Here is a 26,109-nt window from a genome sequence, read left to right as displayed (position 1 = left end):
CCCCAAAAGGACAGTTATTACCATGTTTGATACCATCGAAGAGACTGTCTGACAAACTGTATTTTCCTTCTAAATCAGGGGTGGGCAAACTATGGCCTGCGGGCCAGATCTGGCCCGCGAACCATTTTAAGCCAGCCCGCGAACTCCCGCTGGGGACTGGGGTCTGGGACTTGCCCCGCTCTGGCAATCCAGCTGGGGCGCTGGGTTGGAGGCCTCACCATGCAGCTCGGCCCCACTCTGGTGCTCCAGCTGGGGTGCTGAGTCAGGGGGCCGCACCATGCGGCTCCCGGAAGCCACGGCATGGCCCTGCTCCGGCTCGTACACGCTCCAATGGCCCCTCCCACACTCCAAGGGCCGTGCCTGCAGATGGGAAAGCATGCAGAGCCACCTGGCCGTGCCTCTGCGTAGGAGCTGGAGAAAGGGACATGCCACTGCTTCTGGGAGCCGCTTGAAGTAAGCGCCTCTCAGAGCCTGCACCCCTGAGCCTCTCCCCACGCCCCAACCCCCGATCCCCTCCCTCTCTCCATACCCCTCGATTCCAGCCCAGTGTCCCCTCCTGCATCCCAAACCTCTCATCCCCAGCCCCACCCCAGAACCCGCACCCCCATCCGGAACCTGCACCCCTCCCCGCACGCCTACCCCTCCTGCCTTCCTAATCCCTCGGTCCCATCCCAGAGCACCTTCCTACACCCCAAACTCCTCATCCCCCGCCCCACCCCAGAGCCCGCACCGCCAGCCAGAGCCCTCACCCCCTCCTACATCCCAACCCCAATTTCGTGAGCATTCATGGCCTGCCATACAATTTGTATTCCCAGATGTTGCCCTCAGGCCAAAAAGTTTGCCCACCCCTGTTCTAAATACTCTCTCCAGCTAAAGAGAAGAAGGGATGTTGTTAAAATGAAAGCTTTATTTAATAGTTAAGGCATTTGAAATGTAAAGTGTTTTCTGTACCTTTAATGAAGGTTCCTAGTGTATGCCAAACCCTGAACCTTGTTTAACACTGTTTAATGTTGGACTGTGACTGGGTCATGTTTACACCTTTGACTCTTTTGGTTTCCTTTTATTTATTTTTTCATGTCTTTGGATGATCAGTGTGAAATACCCAAACAGTCTAAACCCACTTGGGGTTGGAATAAACAGGATTTATAAGGAGAAAAAAATCATATGAAAACAAAAGTAATATTGTGCATAAACATAACTTCAATAGACGTGTCTGAAACTCGGCAAAAGGTCATCTAGATAGGTACAGTTTGGGATGGCTGCAATAATGAAAGTCTTACATGGAGTTATTTTAGATTGCCATCAGTGTAACTGAGAGCAGTCAATGGTTTTTTGTAGGGGTTCGGTATGAGAGGTAGAGGAGTGGAGCTTAAGGGAGAAAAAGTTGTATTACTTATAACTAGAATATTAACAACCTTAAATTCTGTCCCCCTCGACTCTCCACCTTCATATAAGATCAATTTTCTAATTGCTAAAACAGCATCCCTAAGGCTGGTATGGAATCTTATTAGTCCGTTAGATAACCTAGTGCCTGCCAGGATTTCACTTGCAGTATGTTTTCCAGTGTCTTTTCTAGTCTAGTTTTAGATCTCCTCACTAGAAATTTCCCTTGAACTCATCCTAAAACTTAGAGCCAGACAAAAGGAAAACATTAACATCTGTATTGGTTTCTGCTTCACAGGTCACAAAAATGGTCAAAACAGTCACCACTAGAACAGTTCGCCAGGTGCCCCTGGGGCCCGATGGCCTGCCGGTAATGGACAGCTCCTCTCCCATGGGCAGCTACACAGATTCAATAGACAGAAGATACATGAAGAATGGTGAGCGTTACATCACACCACAAGCTTCGTCCACGTTGACCAGATCTTACAATAGCTACGATTCTTATCCCGACGGCCACGACAGCCAGTATCGCCCTTTTATCAGCCACGATGGCTATGGAGACCTAGCTGACAATTATGGCAGCTTGTCCCGTGGCATCAACTACCGTCCTCGCTATGCCTACATGCCAGGAAACAGTTACCGGCCAGAGGATGGTAGTTTCACCTTGCCAAGCAGGAGGGATAACTATGGTCCCATTGCCCAGCCCCAAGTGCCAACAGGCAGCAACGTTGACTTGAATCGCTCCCAGCCAGAACGTTTCCAGCCAGAGCCTTATGGGTTGGAGGACGATAACCGGAGCCTCGGGGTAGATGATGAAGGGTATGAACTGGACCCAGATTACTCCACAGTGAACCGAAGGACATCTGCAGGGGTGCCTGAGAGGGGGAGACCTCACAAAGGAAGGTAAAATCCTGCGGCCGAATGTTTGCGATCCTCTCTGCAGCTATTTTAGTGATTTATTTTAAGCTTAAAATGTTAATCTCGAATAGTCTGCATAAGCTTCTGGAGTGACTGAGCAGCAAAAACAGCCACAGTTGCAGTCAGTGTGGCCTTTCCATGAACAGCTAACCTTTTATAATCACAAGAAATGAAAATGACCTAACATAAGCACACACAAAAAAAAAAGAGGAATGAGTGTAAAACTCTAGCTTGGGTTTCCAACTCCGTTCTGATTCTGGGTGTGGAGATGGACTTTCCCAAAGGAATTCTGTCTTCCCCCAGTCAACGTTCTTACAGTCCTTCCCTGGAATCCCGAGGGACAGGGAGATTGAGTGGGCTCCTTTGGAGAAAAGTTGACTCCCATGAGGCAGTGGGCTTTCCTAGGGAAGACCAGCTTGCTTACCACAAACCAGATAGAGACCCTGCAATACATAAGTCACCAAACACTATGTGAAAAATGATATATGCTCTGTGTGCAAGGATCCTTTCCCCAAATTGCAGGGCAGCTTAGTTTTAGATTATATTTAGAAAGAAAAAGTGCTGACTCTTTTATAAAATGGCTATGTTGCATTTTTATTTGTAAAGAGACAGTTTGTGACTATATTGTGTTGTCTCCCCCATCCAGTACCAGGGGGGAAATGGACTGGTACATTTTGTGAGAATTTTGACAGGGCCCGAATGTATCTATCTCCCAAACAGGAATGTTAAAATTAACAACTGTCTGGTTACAGTTCTAAGAGACTTAGGGCCTGTCATTCCCTGTTGCTGAAGGAATACCTCTTTAAATAAGTACACTCCGGTGAGATATGCAGCACATTCTGCTCCCAGTTGAACCCAGCTGGGAGGTAAGGGTGCTCAGCACTTCATAGGAAGTGCATGTAAATTGGGCCATTATTTAGTACTGTCAAACCACATGAAGGGAAGAAGACAACATATGTATTACCCTTTACACGACTATAGAGGCTAGTCACAAATTGCTTCTGCTCTAACCACTTTCCTGGGAGATGTTCTGGAACTCCTGTCATCCACGTCGGGCTTGCAGAAACTGGTTCTTGTGAGAAGAATCATGCTTGGGAGCAAGGGATTTCTTTTCAGTTGAAATCACACATTGGCTTTCTAAACCTTGAAAGTGTGTGTCATTTCTAGCGATGACATATACTGACTTCTCATTTGTTGTGTCCCTCTCCCTCCCCCCTCCTCCCCGGGTTGATTTAGTTAGAATACAAGCCTGGTCCGTCTCTGAAGGATGTGTGCTTAATTTCCATTATTTCTCATTTAAAATAAAATCTTGAGTACAGTAACCTGGGTCTAGTTCCATCAGCCCCTCCATTGGAGATTCCTTCTGAAGACACACAAAAGCAAATGCCACCAAACTGGCACCAACAAACAAAAACCAAAAAAAAGAAAAGAAGCCGGAGCTGTACAGGAGCCTCTGGAAATTCGACATGATGCAAGCCTGCAGTCTCGCAGGCTAGCTCTTTCTCTCGCACTTACATACATTGGGAGTTGAAATGAACACTAATCTGGCAGCTGGTGGGTACTGAAATATTGATTGATTTACCAAACTTGAATAACCTCGCTGTTATCTCGAGGCAAAAAAACTTTTTACAGCCCTTGTTGAAAGCAGTCAGGCAACAGGGGACTTTAATTTTTGTTACCATTTTGCAAACTGCATGCAGGATGAATATCTAAATACTCTCTTAGAACCTATCAATTCTGCAGTTTCAAAAGTTTGAAACATCCCCTTTGATTTATTGTTCCACAACAGTCTTGTTAGAACCAATTTACAGTTTTTGTTTTGCATTTCTTTTGTTGTTTTTCCATATTTAATATGATCAAGGGGCTTTGACAAGCAATTAATCTGAACGTGGCAGTAAAGTTTAGCTCGTGAAAACATAAGAGGAGTGAATGAGGTCTACTTCATAAAATGGTTGCTCTTAAACATTTACAACTACTCAAAGAAATATTTAAACAATTAAACCTATGTCTCAGGTATGCCCTTGATCTATAAGAAGCTAACGACAACAAATAGTGCTTCATGTTTAATGATGAAGCCCCAACGTAATTAGTGCGTGATTACAGCTTTTTAATTCTCTTTAGTCTTTTCATCTTAAAAGTAAAGTTACTGCCTGTCAGGCTGTCTGGAGTAGCTCACAGCCGAGAGTGCCAACCTCAGGGAAGATACCCCAAACTAGCGGTATGTTCTATTAGATTTCACCAACCCAGTAACAAATGTGAACTCCTAGATCACTGAAACAGTCAGACTGTCTGGACTCCATGGTAAATCTTGACATCCAGGCAAGCTGGACTTAGTGATAAATGGTCACTTACACCAAAAATCGCAAAATATTCAGGCTACTTCCAGACCCAGAAGACCAGTCACCTGCCCCAGATCAATTTGTACCTTAGATTTCACACCAAAGACAACACTGGTAGCCAGTCCTATAATAAATTTAACTAAAGGTTTATTAAGTAGGAGAAAGAAATGAGAGGTATTTTACAGATTAAAGCAAGCAATCCTATATACATGAATGAGATTGTCTGCGATTCAAAAAGTGTCAGAGATATAGTAATCTGTCAGCATTGAATGTCTTTTTAGGGCTTAACCCAGGTCAACAAACTTATATTTTATCTTGTAGCATGGAATACAGACATTACAAGTAAGATTAATGCATGCAGCAATTTACAAGCATTGTATAGAATCTAAATGCATTCTTACAAGTCTCACACCTATCTTGAACAATATTAACGTATAGGTGAGCTGGTCTGGTTTCCAGCTATGAATTTGTCAGTGCTCCACTAGGTAAGAGCTGGCACCTGGTTTACCAGCATCACAGTGCCCATAAAAGGTAATAAATTGATGGCACTTGAAGCTGAAATCCTCTATGCATAGAATAGGATGATGATGACAATAGAAGCTTCCTCACATAGCTCAACAATTGTGCCTCCAAAGAAGACTTGGAGGGATCCTTTTAAATTTGAGACAAGATGTCAGGTTAGTTTTCATGCCCATTCAGTCTTAGACTGTCTGTTGAAACTACTACCCGAGGTTGCAGACTGTGGTGGCAATTTGTGTTGTGGATATTTATTCTCTAGAAATAGGAGCAAGATCAAGCTTCTTTTTATACAGGCCACTGATTGGCCCTGAGATGTTAAATAGTCCTTTTTCCATTTAGGCCTAAATAAGTAAGGTGTGATGGAAGTGTCTCATAACACTTTTAATATCCAGTCTTTGGCAATAACCCATACCTGATTCTTCAGAGGAAGGCAAATCCCAAGGTAATGTATGTAGCTACTGGTGCAATGTTGCAAATAGTGGAAAAATTAAAGGATAAAAGCACATTGTGAGCAATTCGTCTTCACAGGCAGGTAGAATAAAGAAGGTTGAGGTTGGTGGTGCCTATTCTTAACACACTCCCTACCAGATTTCTCTCAGCACAGTAATTGTATGAGCGCAAGACATACAATGATCCTCATCAATACCTTCAGGGAAGGTACTGCTCACAGAGGAATGCCAGAAGGGGTATTAAATAGGGGAATGGTTGATCCCAAACCAAAGTAGACCTGGAATTAATCACTTCCACAAAAGAAACTATAAAAACTTGTGTACAGAGGAGGAAATTGGAACAAATCTAACCCTTCTGAATTGGCTTCTTTAAGACCGAACCAGGCACAGGACTTTTTGCAGTTGACAGTGACCTTGGTATTCTCTGTGAGTTGAATTCAAACATGCCGGTGATAGATGCTGTAGAAATACCTCAGATCTGCCCTGTCTTTGCCAACCCTCTTGCTGCTCCAGTTCCAACATCCAATTTCCTAAGCAGGGATGAATTGTGCAAGGGATGAATTGTGTGTGGCGATTTTTTCAGGTGTCAACAAATATTCCTTGGAGTTTGGAAAAGACCAGCGGATTTATTTTGTCCCATGTCATTTTCAGTAAAGGTAGATAATTCTAGGAATAAATTACACACAACAAACATAATCCCAGCATGTGGAAATAGAATATTTGAGAACAGATCACTGTATGCCACAGCATCTTCTGCTCCTTTGTTGTGTGGAGCTGGGAATGAGCTGGACTCTTGTTTGGATGCTTACCCAGATCATGGCAGAAATCCAAGTGTAAAACTTTTTTTTTTTTTTTTTTAATGCAGTTTCTTCTCAGCTATTGCTACATTAAGATGTTACTAGAGTTTAGAATAATAAACATTGTGATCTATCCCTGGTGCCAGAGTTACTGGACTTATTCCCATTCCATCCCAGAAAGCTTGGATAAAAGCTAGTCATCTAGGTCTACTGCATTGTGTTGAAGTGATCTAACTCTATAAGTAGAGGATCCTAGTCAGGTGGGTTATATCTGCACATGGCCTTTCCCAGTTGGTGGAAGTTTTTATCCACCCTCCGATAAGGCAGCTGTTGACAGTGTTCTCACTCTCCTCTCATCACTGGCCTAATTTAAACCAGTTGTATTTGAATATAAATTGGGGGGGGGGAAAAATTCAGATCTTCTTCAAATACAGATGAGTGTACAAAGGCAATTTTTCCATCTGTTTGCACTCCTGTGCATGCGGCTGTGTTTGTTTTGTAAAGTCAGTCCGCCATTCTGGCTTTCTATATTGAGAATGTTTGTTTGGATCATACGCATTTTTAGAATGGGCCCCTCAGTCCGTAAAATTCAGAGTTCAGGCAACTTTGTTATTGATATTAACGCCATGTCCCCAACACTGGAGTGAAGATGTCAAAACAGTTAGTTTGTGTTCTCCTGCAGGAGGTAAAACACAAACATAAACGGCATCAGGTGCAAAATTTTCAAAACCTGGCCTGTAGTAATGAGTGCAATTCTCCATGTACTTGGACTAGTGAACGACTAGGGCTGCCAGGTGTCTGGTTTTCAACTGGAACGCCCGGTCGAAAAGCGACTCTGGCGGTTCCTGTCAGCACCGCTGGCCGGGCTGTTAAAAGTCCGGTTGTTGGTGCAGCAGGGCTAAGGCAGGCTCCCTGCCTGCATTGGCTCCACACGGCTCCCGGAAGCAGCGGCATGTCCCCCCTCTGGCTCCTGTGCGTAGGGGCAGCCAGGGGGCTCTGCGCCGTACCCCTGCCCCAAGCGCCAGCTCTGCAGCTCCCATTGGCTGGGAATTGCAGCCAGTGGAGCTGCGGGGGTGGTGCCTGCGGCTGGTGCAGTGTGCAGAGCCGCCTGGCCGTGCCTCTGCTTAGAAGCCAGAGGGGGGCATGCCGCTGCTTCCAGGAGCTGCCTGAGGTAAGCGCCGCCTGGAGCCTGCACCCTGAGCCACCTGCCCCAACCTCCTGCCTCAGCCCTGATTCCCTTCCTGCCCTCTGAACCCCTCATCCCCAGCCCTAGCCCAGAGCCCTCAACCCCCAGCCAAAGCCCTCACCCCCTGTGCCCTAACTCCCTGCCCCAGCCCTGATCCCCCTCCGAACTCCTCAGTCCCAACTTGGAGCCCCTTCCTACACCCCAAACCCCTCATCCCCAGCCCCACACCCGCAACTGGAGCCCTCACCTCAACCCCCTGCCCCAGCCTGGAGCCCCCTGCTTCCCATACCCCTCATCCCCAGTCAGAGCCCTCACCTCAACCTGGTGCCCCCTCCTGCACCCCAAACGCCTCATCCCCAGAGCCCGCACACACACACACACACACAGCCCCCACGCCCCAGCCCTGATACCCCTCCGAACCCTTCAGTCCCAGCCTGGTGCACTCTCCTACACCCCAACCCCTCATTCCCAGCCCCATCCCAGAGTCTGCACCCATAGCCGGAGCTCACACCCCCTCCTGCACCCCAACCCCTCATCCCCAGCCCAGAGCCCCCTCCTGGACCCCAAACCTCCTCATCCCCAGCTGCCAGCCGGAGCCCTCACCCCTTCCCGCACCCCAACCCCCTCAGCCAGCCAGCTGAAAATGAGCAAGTGAGTGAAGGTTGCGGAGAGGGAGTGACAGAGGGAGGGGGGATGGAGTGAGTGGGGGTAGGGTCTCGGAGGAGGGGTGGGGTGGGGAGCTGAGCAAGGGTGTTCGGTTTTGTGAGTATAAAGTTGGCATCCCTATGAACGATTGTCACTACATCATTTTTCCTGGCAAATGAGACCTGGCAGAATTTTAGACCGATGCTGAAGCCCCTTTGAATGGGCCCTTGTATGTCTAAAATGCATATTAAAAAAAAGAATTAAACCACCAAAGTATGTCAAATACAAGACTAATGAACGTCTGCCTGCATTCCACAAACTAGTGCATTGAGTGAAGGCTTCATTCATAAAGGGACACTGTAAAAGTTTTATGCCTAAAAATGAATCTTTGTTAGCATTTGTCCCCTATTATAACTAGGGAAGATAAAAACAATGATGGAATTTCTTTTTACCTGGTCTTTGCTGCGAGATGAATTGCTATTAAAAGGAGCAAACTGACATATTGTGTTCTGTTCATGAGGAATGTGCACAAGTTTGTTTACAGTGGGTTCCACAGTAAGTTGGGGTGAGAGAAATGCACTTAGATTCTTCGGTAAAATAGGTCCCCTGCTTGCTTTTAAAGGTGACTTGTAAAAGTATTTTTTTAAAATTGGATTCATGCCTTGTGTGCTTCCTTTATAACTTTTTATATCTACACAAGGGGTTTCTGCATTTTTTTTTTAATGTTGGAAATATCAGGACGATCAACTATGTTGTTTTTAATTTTACTGGAGCATTTGTTGGGGTCTAACAGGATGTATATTGTGACCTTACACAATTTAATTGAGGGGCAGGAAATGCTAAATCATTTTAACAAAGGCCTCCGTTCCCCACGCTGTTGTTTGATTATATAAGTTAAATGGATATTAACAAAAACTAGCAAAAACCAGAATTGTAAACAGTCTAATTCTAAATCCCTTCTCCCTCTCAATTGCTCAATTTTCACACTCCTGTCTTTTCTAGTGTCAGCATTCCACTGGTGGAGTATCAATGGTATGGGCTGTTTTTGATTTTTGGTTTGTTTCCTAAAATCCCCTGTTGTATTCATGGCCATAGAGTATTCTAGGCTAGATAGAACCTGAATTTCTAATGTTTATAAAACAAAGCGTTTTCAGGCCTCTTTTTTTATATATTTTGAAAGAGTAAATAAAAAAGGGCACAAACCCAATTAAAACACAAGAAAACCTTATAACTCACTTGTAAAGTAAAAGATAGTCTGGAACATCCCAAATACCCGAGCAAGCCAATTTTAAGTTCTAATAACCATGACAGTATCCCTTCTACTTTTAAACCTAGGGATTGTGGGAATTTGAAATTGGAAGATGAGTAACGTGTATCTTTGTTTTGATGCTTTTTAAACTGAATAAAAGGACTTGTGTTTTGAAAATTAAATTTTCTAGGTAGTTAATCTTTTGCTTTGAACAGGGCTACATCCTTATCAGATTTTGATTTCATAGCAATACACAGGCAAGTACTTTCAATGCAGGCCCGTTTATTTAAAAAAAAAAAAAGGGGGGGGCAGGTAAGCATAAAAATTACAGCAGAATTCAGTTAACCTTGAGACACCATCTTGCTAGGGATGGAAGTGTACTGAGATGCCTGCCCAGAGTCAGGCTGAATGAAGAACACTCTGGTGCTTCTAGTTCAGAATTGTCTTTTTTTTATTATTATTATTATTATTTATTATTTTAATTTTAAGATTCCACCTCAACAAAACAAGCTTGTTTTTCTTATTAGCCACCGGGGGCTTTGTGGTTGTTCCATGTTTGTGGATGTCCGTGAACACCTCTGCACTCTTTGCAGATGGAAAATGACCTGTTCTAGTTGGCTGTGTCTTCCTGCCTTTTGACATTATGAAGGAAAGGCAGAATTGACATTTCAAGTTTCTCACCTAAAATCCCCCCAAAACTTTTTTCCATTTTTTTTAAATTGCTGGTTTTTTTCTTTTTCTTTTCCTGACGTAATGACTTTATCACTGTTTTGAACCTAGGCTCAAACAGAAACATGTGAGCCCTCTTCTATTGCCTTGAGTTCCATTGCAGCAGGTCTGGATTCCCAGATGTTAACTCATTGCCCTGCATGGCAAACTTCCAGATGTTACTTGTGCTGGATGGGGAGACTGTTTCTGATAGGTTAGCCAAGCACTGGATGAGAAAAACTCCCTTTTTCATTCAGGCGAGGTGTGTTGAGCCAAAGTTTGTGCGCACTTATTAACACTGCATACACCATATTAATAGTTCCCCAGAAAATGCTTTAAAGTAATTGTTGATCTTGGTTGAAGGCAAATGTCTTTATGTACTGTGACAGACCCAGACCAGTGGGGTACAGGAGTCTGGTAGAGGGCAAATATACTGGTCCCTGGATGAGTAGTTTTCTGTTCCCTGAGTGACCAGAGCAGGGGCTGCACTAGAGTAATCAGGAACCTGCTAGAACCAGTTAAGGCAATCAGGCTAATTAGGACACCTGCAGCCAATTAAGAAGAAGCTTCTAGAATCAATTAAGGCAGGCTAATCAGGGCACCTGGGTTTTAAAAAGGAGCTCACTTCCGTTTGTGGTGGGGGTGTGAGGAGCTGGGAGCAAGAGGTGCAAGGAGCTGAGAGTGAGAGGGTGTGCTGCTGGAGGACTGAGGAGCGCGAGCATTATCAGACACCAGAAGGAAGGTCCTGTGGTGAGAATAATGAAGGTGTTTGGAGGAAGCCATGGGGAAGTAGCCCAGGGAGTTGTAGCTGCCTCCTGTAACAGCTGCATGACACTATAGACAGCTGCAGTCCACAGGGCCCTGGGCTGGAACCCGGAGTAGAGGGCGGGCCCGGGTTCCCCCCAAACCTCCCAATTGACCTGGACTGTGGGTTCTCCCAGAGGGGAAGGTCTCTGGGCTGTTCCCCAACCCACGAGGTGAATCTCTGAGGCAAGAAAATCCACCAATAAGCGCAGGACCCACCAAGATAGAGGAGGAACTTTGTCACAGTACTATAAGGATGGCAACAGATTTGTAATCCTGTTTGTTTCACTACAATAACTGTCCCATTGAAGAAGGCTTTGGTTGGTAGGAACAGAGTTTGAGGGAAGCCTGAAAAGCCTGTGCAGGAATCAGACTTTATAAAAGGATCAAGAATTAATAGCACTGGGCACCTGCCAACATTTCGTTCAGTTCGGGCTTTTGTGTTTTCATTGTCAGTTTGTGCTTCTAGTTTGACTATGGGCTGGCAGCTTATGTGGCGCTGCTTGACTGGTCAAGAGCTGTTGCTGATGGCTACAAAGGAGTGTTTCCTTTTTCTTCATCTGCTTTCCTTGACTTTGATCTACACACAGTCTTTTGTTGGCGTAGGGGCAGGAGCACATCCCCTCTCAGGGAATATGAGGCATTTGATACCTTCTCATATTGAACACAAGGTTGTGCTGAAATGATTGGATTTCATCAGGGAGTGATACTTTTACAGCAAGCCTCAGCAAAATCAATAGGTTGTTGTGTTGCATCCATAGCTTCGAATTGGAGTAATCCAAGGCACAAAAATCTTTTCTCCCCATTCCGGTTCTACAAAGTACAAAAACTGGATTTGATCCTTTCTTAGAGTTGTAAATATATTTTACAAGAATTTTAATTTATTTTAAATATTTTACACTTTAATAATAATAATTGGTGGTAATATAATTTAGCATTGTGTCATACAAGAGGGCATGGTGCTTTCACTTGACTCAACACCATTACAGTCTTCAATTTGATTCCTGTGGGCAGACTTGATTAAATCAAGAGGACTATGTTTGGACATACGGCGGACTGCCCATGCAGTTTGAACAGCAAGACCAATTCTGAGCTGAAGAGAGGTTTCACTGTGGTGAGTCAAACAGGCCTCATCCCTAGACAATAATTATCTTCATCTTCATACATGGAAACCCCATGGCTAGTGGGAAGAGAATAATACTTTATTTAATTTTACAGTTCAATTGATGTTATAGGTAGTTACCTTGTAGACAGTTGATCTGACTGACCCTTGGTGATTGACAAGTTACCTCGTCACAACAGCAGCCATCTAGAGGGTGACTGTTTACGCTCATCTCTGTCTCCCTCTACTGCTTTGCCGGGCACAGTAAAGATACAGCATTAGGAGCAAGATTGAGGCAAGGAGCTAGCGCGTTCTCATTGTATCCCAAGTGCAGGTTGTACTCGGTTTGTGTATGTAAAAACAAAATCTTGCTCATTGCATTAGAGTTCTGGTGTTTTCTTTATCCTTTTTGTCTTTTATATGGGAATAAATCATTTTAATGTTATTACTTCCCCTTATAATGAAGACTGAAAACAGCTTTGTTACATAACGGGAAATGTAATGGCTGTTCAGACACTGTAAATTACAGCCTAAAGAAAGTAATGAATTATGCATGCACAAATAACTGCATCAATAAAAGGATTTTCTTCAGTTTCTTTGAGTGTTTTGAACACCTGCCGATTTATATCCTCTTCCCCCCGCCCCCTCACTTCTGGTTAAGATCAGCAATTAAAGTAACTTAAAGTTGGAAGAGATGCTTTTAACATATAGACGTTAATTGTATTACTCTGAGTTCAGACCCTGTCCCCAGTTGCTCTTCTCCTCGGGGTTCTAGTTTAATTAGCAGTCCCTTAGAATAATACTGTATTCCTTCTTGCAAAATAGTAATAGTCTATATTTCCTTCTGCATGACATCAGGAATATTTCAGCACTGCACAATGTGTGCCTAAAATCAAAGTTTAAGGACCTCTTTCCTGCAATTAAAATTGCTTGCTTGACTGAGAGAGCCACAGTATCAATCTGCCCAGAACAATGGCATCTGGCAAAGGCTTCCACTGTTTAAATAAAGCAAATAAGCTGTACTTGCAATTTCATGACTATTTTAAAAATTAAAATTGCAGTACATACGTACACACACACACACACACACACACACACACACACACACACACACACACACACACAGAGTGTGTGGGAAAGGCTGTGTTGTCTTGGATTCTGCGGGGCTTTGCTAAATAGTAACCTTAATTTCTATTGATAGTCATCCCATCTGTCCGGTTTACTGAGCAATGAAAGAAGTAATATAATTAACTTCTAAGAAGTTCCTTTATTTTAGCAGAAACAAAGACCGCTTTAATTGGAAGAGGGGCAGAATAAACCCCATTGTACACCATAGCTGTGTGGATGGCTTAGTGATCTTAAGCATCTGGTTTAAAACAGTTAGATTCCTTGGAAAACAGGTTCAGATCCTTGTAGGACTAATTCGGCCCTTCATCCTTCAGAGGCAGATAAACTGAGTTTACTATGTGTGGGTCTTTTGGTTGAAACTTTAATAAACAAGGCCCTGATGCTGAACACAACGCCATCAACAGCCTCAGGAACAACTCTGACATCATAATCAAAAAGGCTGACAAAGGAGGTGCTGTCGTCATCATGAATAAGTTGGAATATGAACAAGAGGCTACTAGGCAGCTCTCTAACTCCACATTCTACAGGCCATTATCCTCTGATCCCACTGATGATTACCAAAAGAATCTACACCATCTGCTCAAGAAACTCCCTGAAAAAGCCCAGGAACAGATCTTTACAGACACATGCCTAGAACCCCAACCAGGGGTATTCTATTTGCTACCCAAGATCCATAAACCTGGAAATCCCGGACGCCCCGTCATCTCAAGCATTGGCACCCTAACAGCAGGATTGTCTGGCTATGTGGACTCTCTCCTCAGGCCCTACGCTACCAGCACTCCCAGCTACCTTCGAGACACCACTGACTTCCTGAGGAAACTACAATCCATCGGTGATCTTCCAGAAAACACCATCCTGGCCACTATGGATGTAGAAGCCCTCTACACCAACATTCCACACAAAGATGGACTACAAACCATCAGGAACAGTATCCCCGATAATATCACGGCTAACCTGGTGGCTGAACTTTGTGACTTTGTCCTCACCCACAACTATTTCACATTTGGGGACAATATATACCTCCAAGTCAGCGGCACTGCTATGGGTACCCGCATGGCCCCACAGTATGCCAACATTTTTATGGCTGACTTAGAATAACGCTTCCTTAGCTCTCGTCCCCTAATGCCCCTACTCTACTTGCGCTACATTGATGACATCTTCATCATCTGGACCCATGGAAAAGAAGCCCTCGAGGAATTCCACCATGATTTTAACTATTTCCATCCCACCATCAACCTTAGCCTAGACCAATCCACACAAGTGGTCCATTTCCTAGACACTACTGTGCTAATAAGTGATGGTCACATAAACACCACCCTATACCGGAAACCTACTGACCGCTATACTTACCTACATGCCTCCAGCTTCCATCCAGGACACACCACACGATCCATTGTCTACAGCCAAGCTCTAAGATACAACCGCATTTGCTCCAATCCCTTAGACAGAGACAAACATCTACAAGATCTCTATCAAGCATTCTTAAAACTACAATACCCACCTACTGAAGTGAAAAAAACAGATTGACAGAGCCAGAAGAGTACCCAGAAGTCACCTCCTACAGGACAGGCCCAACAAAGAAAATAACAGAACGCCACTAGCCGTCACCTTCAGCCCCCAACTAAATCCCCTCCAGCGCATCATCAAAGATCTACAACCTATCCTGAAAGATGATCCCTCACTCTCACAGATCTTGGGAGACAGACCAGTCCTCGCTTACAGACAGCCCCCCCAACCTGAAGCAAATACTCACCAGCAACCGCACACCATACAACATAAACACTAACCCGGGAACCTATCCTTGCAACAAAGCCCAATGCCAACTCTGTCCACATATCTATTCAAGTGACACCATCATAGGACCTAATCACATCAGCCACGCCATCAGAGGCTCATTCACCTGCACATCTACCAACGTGATATATGCCATCATGTGCCAGCAATGCCCCTCTGCCATATACATTAGCCAAACCGGACAGTCTCTACGCAAAAGAATAAATGGACATAAATCTGACATCAGGAATCATAACATTCAAAAACCAGTGGGAGAACACTTCAGTCTCTCTAACCACTCAGTGACCGACCTGAAGGTGGCAATTTTGCAAGAAAAAAACTTCAAAAACAGACTGCTGAACGTGAATTAATATGCAAATTAGATACAATTAACTTAGGTTTGAACAGAGACTGGGAATGGTTGGGTCATTACACTAATTGAATCTATTTCCTCATGTTAAAATAGCCTCACACCTTCTATGGATCATCTCGATTATCATCTCAAAGTTTTTTTTCTCTCTCCTGCTGATGATAGCTCATCTCAATTGATTGGCCTCTTACAGTTGTTATGGCTACTCCCACCTTTTCATGTTCTCTGTATGTATAAATATCTTCTTTCTGTGTGTTCCATTCTATGCATTCGATGAAGTAGGCTGTAGCCCACGAAAGCTTATGCTCAAATAAATTAGTCTCTAAGGCTAGGTCTACACTGGGGGGGGATTGATTTAAGATACGCAAATTCAGCTATGTGAATAGCGTAGCTGAATTCAACATATCCTATTCGACTTACCCCGCTGTGAGGACAGCGGCAAATCAACCGCCGCAGCTCCCCCGTCGACGGCGCTTACTCCTCCTGACGAGGTGGGAGTACGTGCGTCGATTCGGGGATCGATTTATCTGTCTAGATGAGACGCGATAAATCGATCCCCGAGAGATTGATTTCTACCTGCCGATCTGGGCGGGTAGTGTAGACTAGCCCTAAGGTGCCACAAGTACTCCTGTTCTTTTTGAAATGTTTGTGCACATTCGTAACTTTATACATGAGTCATTCTGTAAGCCAGTGGGTTCACTTGTGTACATAAAGTTAAGAATATTCATGTGTTTTCAGTATTGGTGGCCCCTGCATCCATGGCTGAGTTCCCCCCCACCCCTTCACACCACTACTGTGCAGTACGTTATGCACTGGTGGGGTTTTACCCATTGCCCCACTGGTTACTGTGTTTTACCTGTGCTGTAGATAGTTTGTGAAATGCTTAGCCTACAGGATGTGAGAGGTAAGCCCCCCCCCCATGTCATTTTGAACAAAAGGATAAACTATATCTATCTGTCTCTTTCAATAACAAGTTCTTAAGCTGAAAATGCATCTCCTTACAAATATATTGAAGAAACTTCACAACTGGTTGCTCAAGATATGATCTTTTTCAAAGTAGGATAGAATTACAGTGATTGCCATTAAAAAGTCAGTTTCAACTACTATCATATACTGTTCTTAAAATCAGGGCTTTTCTACGGAGGGCAAAAATATGTTGGGTGGTTGTGGCTGGCCTTATTTCACAAACGATATACAATAAATTACAGCACTGTTAGAGAGAGATCAGTACAGTTGTTCCTAATGCACAGAATGACTGACTGCAGCTGGGGGCTTGCATGTAGGGTTAGCCACTGTCCGGGAGGGAGGTGACAGGGTGGTGAAGTGACTTGTCCTAGGTCACATTGCAGTTCAGTGGCAAAGCTGGGAAACCCTGACCTCCTCACTATCAGTTGAGTGCCCCAATCCTGGACCACTCTGCAGAAGATCTGTTTGGTATGAGCTCCGATTCCAAAACTTGGGTGTTCCACCACCTTTTGCAAATGATCATTGATGAACTGAGGGAGCTTGTCTTGGCCCCAGTAACACATGATCTGAATTGGAAATGTAATGGACCTTGTTATACTTGCTAAAAAGTGTTTGTTGGTGCAGTGTTTGGGGAGGGACTACAAGTAGCTTAGAGGTGCTTTCTGTCCATACCCTGGATGCCTTTAATTAGATTTCTAGCTCATCATAAGAGGATCGTCATTAATGAGGTTTAGTGTTTCCCACTAAATGTAACCCCGTTCTATCATAATTGCTTTGGTAAATGGCCTAAATGAAAGCAGCGTCGCTGACTTACAATTCCTGTCATTATTTTACTGCTCACCAAACAAATACTATGCTATGGTCTCAGCATTGCTGAGTGATGTTTAATGTTGCTTAATTTTTATATGGCCAGAAAAACTATTTGAAAAATGCAAATATCCTACCACTAATGCATATGTGAGGTTAAAAAGGTTGATCATCACCCAGATGTTAATCCTGGCTTAGCAGCACTGAATGTTAAATACACTTTTTTTTTATTTTGGAATGTTCCTCTCTCTGCAGGGGCTACGATGACCCTGTTGAGTCAGAGATGGTTGACGAGAGGATCCCTTACCTTCACGGTGGCTACGCAGCACCATTAGCACAGCCAGAGAGGGGGAGCATGGCCAGCATCGAACGCCTGGGCAAGCGTTCCCCCTCCATTGACAGCATCCGCAAAGACCCCAGGTGGCGGGACCCTGACCTCCCTGAAGTGATTGCCATGCTCAGTCACCCCATCGATCCAGTCAAGTCTAACGCGGCAGCATACTTGCAGCACCTGTGCTATGAGAACGATAAAATAAAAAAGGATGTGAGGCATCTGAAAGGGATTCCCATCTTGGTGGGTCTGCTAGATCACCCAAAGCCAGAGGTCCATCGCAAAGCTTGTGGGGCTCTCAGAAACATCTCTTACGGGAAGGATAATGAGAACAAGGTGGCTATAAAGAACTGCGATGGGATCCCGGCATTGATCAGGTTATTGCGGAAGACAAACGACATGGAAGTCAGAGAGCTCATTACAGGTCAGTGTCTGTATTTTTTCAGGGGAAGACTTTTTTGGTTTCGGGAACAAGAATTTTTGAAGGTGGCAAGATTGTCTAAGAGTTATGAACCACTGGCTGCAGTCATTTGTCTAAGGGCATATCTATAAGACGGGTTAGTGTGCGGCATGTGGGGGTGTAAATCTACAGCACTGCAGCAGGCTGTGCACTGTCTGTGTGGACCCCGCTGTTGCGCACTAAAAGTTCAAAGTACACTAGGGAACTCCACACCATAGAAGTCTAGGTTTGTGGGTGCGTTGGGCCCTCCAGGATGTTACAGGGAAGACAAGCCCTAAGAGGGCTACATATACATAACAAATCAAGTCCGTTCACTCCAGCAAGCCTAGCTGGAGTGAGAGCAACAACACTTGAGTTACACAGAGTGATTGGATTAACAGCACAGAGTGAGATGCATCCCCACTACATTACTAGTTACAGCATCAAGAGCCCTAAGAGCACCACTTAACTCAAACTAGAGATTTGTGTGTGTAGCTGGGAGTCGGGTTATGGGCAAAACTCAAGTTTTATGCTGTGAAGACATGCCCTTAGGCACCTGGTGTTATGAGCCCCACTGGATGCTGCTGCATTAAGTGCGTCATAGTGTAACTGCGTGCACCTATCTATTCAGGGATAAAACCAAGGTGCTGTGAATATGTGGGGAGGTTGTGTGGCTAACGCTGAAGGCTGGAAAATGTTCAGATTGATCGGCACAGGGGCTGCTGCTGAGACAGTTTTGGGAGGGGGAATGTTCATTATAATATCAGAAAAGGAGGCACTATTGGTTGTTTGTTTTTTTTTAAACTGCTGGTATATACTTAGCAGTGATTTTTTTTATTTTTTTTTTAATTATTTGTGACTCCATTATTCAACCAGCTTTTGTTTGAACTTCGCCTTGGACCTACTCCAATATGAGTAGTGAAGTACATGCCAGGTTTCAAAGTTCAGCCACTGAGTTACATATGTGGAGGGGGGTGGGAAAGTGTGTCCACAACTCTTTACATTGTGGAGACATATTCTTCTTCAGCCTCCCATAACTCAAAGGCAGGAACATAGATTTTCCCCTCTTTGGAGAGTCGGGTGGGGGAGGAGGAGGAATGACAATTAGATGGAGACCAGATGGAGGATTTTCTCCAAAAATAGAGTTTTTCAGAAAGTTCTAAGCATGTGAAAATAGGCCTGTATGACTGAAATGTTTAGCTACCTCATCTGTATTGGGATCTGCCAAGCAAATTCAATCGTAAATGTGGCATAATACATTTGATGCTATAATCACTGCAGAACTTGTGGCAACTCTCCAGCTTTTACCAGTCATCGTCCTTTGAGATGGATATTGGTACTGAGATGTTTGTCCTTCCTCGAGCATTTTTATTTATTCAGCAAACTGGGCCTAACCATGCAATCCACTAACTAGCTTCCCTCCTCCCCCCCCCTTCTCCATAGAGCTAGGAAAGGGGAGCCTTTTGCTAAAGTATTTGATTCAGAAGGATGGCTGACTTTGTATTTTGTCTGTTTTTTTTTTTTTTTTTTTTTTTTTAATTGTGGATAAGTAAAATGCATTTCTCTGCAGTTCTGGTTTGTTCAAAACTCATTTCCAGAGCTCTGCCAAGGAATACATTTATTTCGTCAGATTCAAAAAAGAAAAAGCTAGTCTATAATTTACTCTGGAGGAACATCATTATAATGTTAAGTGGTAATCAGTCATCGCAGAGATGGCAAAAACAAACTGGAGTTTGCCCCCTTTCTCTCTGAATGGTGTTTGCTTTGAATCCCGACTGATGAATTAATTTCACAATGTAAGTATGTGCCATTTGATCCTACCTCAGCAGTAAAATTAGTAATTTTGCTCTGCGTCCTTATGTAGGTATAGTTCCTACTTGCTATTTTAAGCTGTTTTTTCTCTACTGAGAAACTCTAGGAATGTTAAAGGTATTAACCTAAACAGATGTCCAGCAACAGATGATGATTCTTTAATCTCCATCTATGCGGGGGTGAGTTTAATTCTGCTCTTAAAGCAATAGTGTCAGAACGGGGTGTTAAACATTCAAGCAGTAATACCGAAGGGAACAGGGTTCCAACAACATTTGTGTGGGCTGAGGCTGGTGGAATCACAGCTGATATTCAGACTCATCTGAGAGAATGAACTGCCCCAAAAAAAAAAGAATTCCGAAGGACGAGACCAGGGAGAAATAGGAGTCAAGTCTTTAAAACAACACAAGAGGTGCATTCAGCCAATGCTGCTGCAAAAAGACGGCATGCTATGCAGTGTTACATACACTGGTTACAGTTCTGGAGCTCTCATGATGATAAGTTGACTTTTGTATCAGGATACCTTCCCGCTGCAGTGGATCAGAGTATCTGTTTGCCATGAACGCATTTTATTCTGTCTGGATTGAAACCTTTGAGAACGTTTGCCACCATACAGAAGTTTGTTCGGGTTCAGATGGAAGTAAAGAAGAATAAGTTTAATTGCTTCTTTTAAAAGTCTGCAACTTCAAACCAGTTGTTACATGTTACCTAGACTGATTGTAATAATGATTGCTATTCAGATGTGAATTGTGGCCAGCCATTAATTGGCCATTCTTGGTGTGGTTGTATTCTAAAATAGGATTTTCTCCAAAAAAACTTTCTGAAAAACTCTATTTTTGGAGAAAATCCTATTTGAGATTTCCAAAGGGTCTAAGTGAGTTATGCCCCCAAATCCCATTGCAATTTGGGCACCTGACTTTCTTAAGCTCTTCTAAAACCAAAATCCGGTCTAGATGTATACATCAATATGTATCCTAGGATACTAACTCTGAGAGGACACAGGTTAAACAATCATTGGGTGCATCTACATGGCACAAAAAACCCACAACCAACCTGTGGTGGTGAGTCTCATTGCTCAGGTCAACTGCATTGGGCTCGTGTTGTGGGGCTAAAAATAGCAGTGTAGCTGTTTGGATTCGGGCTGGTGCCTGTGCTCTGAGATCTGGCAAGTGGGGAGGGTCTGAGAGCCCAGGCTCCAGCCTGAGTCCGAACATCTACACTGCTATTTTTTAGCCCCACAGTCCGAGCCTAAGTCAGTTGACCCTGGCAGTGAGACTCGCTGCTGGGGCGAGAGCAGGTTGCTGGGTAGACATTACTCATAGTGTCACTCAGCAATCTACAGTCGGGTTTCAGTATTCTGATATCACACTACTGCTAGACTAGGTAAGTCTGTGTAGCTTTTCCCGTCTGGTGGTATCACCCTCCTCAGAACTGAAAGCCACTTGTTGCTTGACATCATAGCTCTTTTACCAGAAGTTCTATGTATATCTGAGAATGGTGTTAGAGCATGATGACCCTGCATGTCAGGCATGTTAGGCACTTAAAAAGTACCTACCAATCCCCAAAGATATAGTCATGCTGTATCTTCTAGCTCTTTTTTTTTTTTTTTTTTTTTAAATAGGGTTGCACAAACAGCCTGTACCTATTGTACTGCAGAAATCTCAGTTTATTAAGGCTTTCACAGCTACACCATGAATTGAGCTGCAATCAGAAATGCTACTCTGTGGAGCTCTTCTTTGAATCAGTCTGCAGTTATCCTCTTGGGACTGTGCAAAGCTACCCATTCCATGGATCATTTTCTGACTTTAGAAATGAGAGCTGAGCTGATAAAGCAAGAAATTTGCTCTGATTGGGAAAGCTGCAAAGGTTTTTATCTTGAATGATAAGGTTTGGTGTGGAACAAATGTTCCCATCAGATATGCAAGACAGAAATTCTATTACACTCTTTTGACAAGCAGTCAGAAGTTAGTAGCTTTAATGAATTTTTCATTCTTTGTGTGCTCATTGAAATGTAATTTTGTTGTTTAACGACACTGCATGATATTTTAAGTGGTGCAGAACATTATTCTCCTGACACTCTGTATTGGCAAATTGGGTTTAATTGAAAAATGATTGACCTTAAATGTTCTAAGGAGAAATGTTTTGATCTAATAATGTTCTATGTAGAAACTTGCTGTTTGATGCAGCCAATCAGAAACCATTTCTTGTGGGCATTAATTAATGTATGATAGAAGCCTAACAGTTAGCCAGAATTCATTTCAGCGGGCATTAACTCTTCTTGGAAGTCCACGAATATGAGCAGCATATTTTCTAATTACAGGTGAATTTACTCCTTTTTTCTGTTGGGAAACCTGTCAAAAGAATATATATTTCATGGTGCAGTAATTTATCTTCAGGACTTGTGCTTGGCCTCTTTCAGCTTGGGATGCACAACTCCCATCACCAGAGTTCAATTTAAAATGGGGGGGGGGAGAGAAAGACTGCATATATAATATAATACATGTCAGACAGATGACTACAAGATCAACTTACATCAAGAGCACCCAGCGAAAATATGCAATTTATTTTAGATGATAAATGATTCAGTGTGCTGCATAGATGAGAGTAAACAGGTTTTTGGTTTGTTTTAATTTAATAGTAACACTGGATTCTGCAACTAAGCAGCGTAAGAAAGAAGATTCTGTTTGGATTTCAAAAGACGTTAGCATGTCTGTGTTTGACACACTTTCTTTAAACCTGCCCATGATAGGCAGCTGCTGGAAGGTGGAGCCCACAGCATTTGGAACTGTGGGCTTAATTGCTTTTATATGCTGTGAAGTGAGGATTTACAAAAACAGTTATAGCTTCTGTTTTCTTTGTTACAATTTGTATCAACCAAACTACTTTAAAAAGACAACCTTGTTGCTTCTGCCTATGCTTGATGCCTTGGGTAGCTTGAAACCTACATGTATATTCAAGCTAGCTCTTATGAATGAGAGAAAAAATTGATTATCTTCTGCAAGGCAATAGTATAGCTTCTTATTTAAATCCTAAAATTTATGCCAGCCACTGATCAATGCTCAAAAAGGCAAATTCTTTTAGTAAAGGCACATGGAAAACATTGATGGATGAATTTGTCTTGCAGTTACTGTTTTAATGACTTGATTTATCTTTAGGGTAATTTTAATGAATTGATAAATTGACAGGAGTTTTTAAACTAACTTTATTAGATAACGTTAATTATGCTAATAAATGCAGTGAATAATTTTTAAGGGCAGAGGTCAAATTACGGTGGTGATAATCTTTGTCACTTTGTTCTCACGCAGGGTTAACGTACAGTTTAAAAAAAAAAAAAGTAGAGTGAATGTAGTTGTTAGGGATTAAAATCATGTTGCTATGGCTGCCACCATGAGATCCTCTTCCTGGGCTTGGTTCCCCAAGACACTGGAGGGCTGCTGGGATGTAAAGTTCTGATGTAATTCCCTTCTTGATTCGCACCTTTTGAAAAGACAAAAGTTTTGTTCTGTTTATTATCTGTCTCTCTTCTTAAGGGGTATTTTCCCTACATAGCCAGCCATGAATCTAAATCCCTCCCACATCATCAAATGTTGCATAGGGAATGACCAAGACTCTGCCTATCCTGGACCACTCTTTGCATATCTTCTAAGTTTTCCCTCTCTGAGTACTGTTTGACAGAAGGATTATTTTGATCTGTATCCCCCATATAGTCAGCTACTGGAGTCTTGTAATTTATTTCTTTTGAATATCTTAAAGATCCTACTTGCATATTTTTGGTATAATATGGGGTATCTTTTGTCTCTCTCTTTATAGTTCAGCGATGCCTCCTTTGGAGCATAAAAAAAGGCTGTACAGGGGGGGAGAAATTGAAAACCTCACAACCATAGTTGCATCCTTGAGTCCAAAAGGGACAGAGGAAATGGGGGGATAGGGAAAGGTTCTCTTTGATGTCAAGTTGTTGTCTTGCAGCCCCTACAAGGAGCAGCTGTTTGGCTGCCCAAGAGGGCATTTGTTTTTAAGGTCTTGTTAGCGTTTATAGGCGACATTTTCTTTAGAAACTATGGGTGAAGGTGCCCATGAGTACCTTTTCTCATGCGAGTAGTCCCACTGTTGGTTTAAATGGGACAACTGGTATGAGTGAAGTTGTTCACATACTACATGTTTGCTGGACTGGACTTTCTTTTTGTGGCCATTCTCTGCAATCCAGATGTGATTCTCTTGAATCCATGTAGGATTTAGTGTGTTCAGAAATTAGCTACCAGTAACTGACAACATAGAAGAAATTTGGAGATAATATCCTTGTTTTACAGACCCTAGGGCATATTAAAATCTATACACAGATGTCTTCAAGGTGGTACCCAAGCACTGGAGAATTTTGCAAAATCCTCTAATATTAGGACTGCTGGTTTGTCTGAGGTCTGAGAAGGGGGTTAAACTTTTTGATAAGTTTTGTTCTATGTTGAATTCTATTGCTAAATTGGGACCATCCTGTCCTAATTCCAGTATTAGGAAGATTTCAGATTTCTTTTAGACTTTTAAAATATTTCCCTAGTTGATTCTTCTCTAAGCTAAAGAAATGAAATTATTTACTCTAGTAGCTTTGTAATGCAATGAATAGTCAGTTGTCTGGGGCAGGTGAAGAGAGGAAACATCCTGTTTCAGAGGAGGAAAGTTTTGTGAATCTCTAACAATGAAACCACTCAAACATGAAGTGTATAAGCTTTTAATACTTTATTCAGAATGTGTCTGTGGCCTACCAAGCTTTTGTATATTGGCCCCTTCCAAACTCAGAATGATTGATTAAAGATTTTTTTTGTTTTGTTAAATCTCAACATGCTTTTTAATTGATGTTTTACTAGCTCAGGTGAAGAACTACTATAGGCGAGTAGAAATATAGGAACCATAGGAATGGTCCTACTGCATCACACCAGTGATCCATCTCTCTGGTGTCCTGATTCTGCTAGTTGTGCAAGTACCAGGTGCTTCAGAGGAAAGTATAAGAAACAGTTATGCAATAAACGTGCCCACAGAAATAGTTTGCAAGGACCTGAGGACTAGAACCCAGGTCTGCAGAGCCAGGTGTGGCTGATATTCCCGTAGTCCCACCAGGAGGCCACATAGAGGCACTGCCAGGGAGCACTGTGGAGAGTAGGCGTCGCAGGAAGTACTGCCCACGAGACCCAGAGTGACCGTACCCTGCAGCCTTCTGATTAGCCATGTGCCCCTACTTAACCCCAGGAAGTTGTTTGGGCAACCACACAGACCTTGGCCTGCTGCAACACTGGACTTTACCTTGTCTCCTGATTTCTGGTCTCTGACTCCAGCCTGACTTAGACCCCGACTCCTGCCTCCCGATTCTAGGCTTGTACTGCCTCTGATCTCTGGTCTTCAACCCTGGCCTGACTCTTGTTTACAGGACGTGGCCTTGTGATTCCTCCAACTCCTGCCCAGTGACTCCCATCCCCCGTGGGCAGACCTAAGCCCAGCTGTGACCGCTTGGCAAGACCACCCATTCTCCAGACCTTTACATAGTTTTTTTCCCCCTCAACCCCCATTCATATTATAAGCACATTGGTAGTCCCATTGAAGTCAGTGGGACTACTCACAGTCCAGCAAAGCATGTGAATAAAGAATGGATAACTTGTTAAATCAAAGGGTTTGATATGATTCTAATGACAACTTATTGAACAATTCTGTATCGCCCGATTATAAATATTTTACATTGATTACATAGTTGGCTTTGCTTTCTTTACAATGTATCTGTGTAAGCTGAAGTAGAAGAAAATTGGTATTGGCTTTTGTTTTGTTTTTTCAGAATTGAGTGGAGATATTGAGCTTTTTTTTTCCCCTCAGTTTCCTTTTTTTCTTAACTCCCAGGGTGTTTAGTAGATTCTGTAACAATGAGGATATGTTTATTTAATATATAAATTGGTAACAATGGAAAGCTAATTTACGTTTGTCATTTATATTATCTTATCTTATTTAAATGCTAAATAAAATAATTTCCAAAAAGCACACACAACTTATATTGTGCTGTGTATGTAGAGTAAGTAAAGTGTGCCAAGTAAATAATAATAATGTATGTACCCAGAAAGAGATTACAGTAAAGAAAGATGGGTGATAACATCTGAGGTAAATTCTTTTGTTTACTACTGGATTTGTTTAATAATTAATGTGTTCAATTACATCTAAACAGATGCCTGGGTTTTGTAAATGCCACTTTGAATCGGAGGCATCATAAAGTGTCAGTCTTAAAACTCTGTTAGCTGTCAGTCTCCTGGGTTGTAATTGCCACTCACTACTGGTAGTGGAGATAAAATTCCCTTTCCAATCTAGTATGTAACATGACCCTATATGGATCACACTCTATTAAAATAGGACAAAAGACAT

General features: G+C 43.0%; 1 protein-coding gene across 3 annotated transcripts in view; it reads left to right on the top strand.

The window, feature by feature from the left end:
- Positions 1 to 26,109, top strand: part of ARVCF (ARVCF delta catenin family member) — a 231,435-nt gene that overhangs the window by 117,221 nt on the left and 88,105 nt on the right. For all 3 annotated transcript variants that reach the window (XM_065417503.1, XM_065417502.1, XM_065417504.1), the window contains exons 3-4: positions 1,682 to 2,286; positions 17,399 to 17,898. In XM_065417503.1, coding sequence (XP_065273575.1) covers positions 1,682 to 2,286; positions 17,399 to 17,898 — 1,105 coding nt within the window. The remainder of the gene's footprint in view (positions 1 to 1,681; positions 2,287 to 17,398; positions 17,899 to 26,109) is intronic.

Source organism: Emys orbicularis, chromosome 16 (genome assembly GCF_028017835.1).
Source record: "Emys orbicularis isolate rEmyOrb1 chromosome 16, rEmyOrb1.hap1, whole genome shotgun sequence".
Taxonomy (NCBI): domain Eukaryota; kingdom Metazoa; phylum Chordata; order Testudines; family Emydidae; genus Emys; species Emys orbicularis.
Note: the sequence above shows the minus strand (reverse complement) of the source record. Positions and strands in the feature narration are given on the sequence as shown.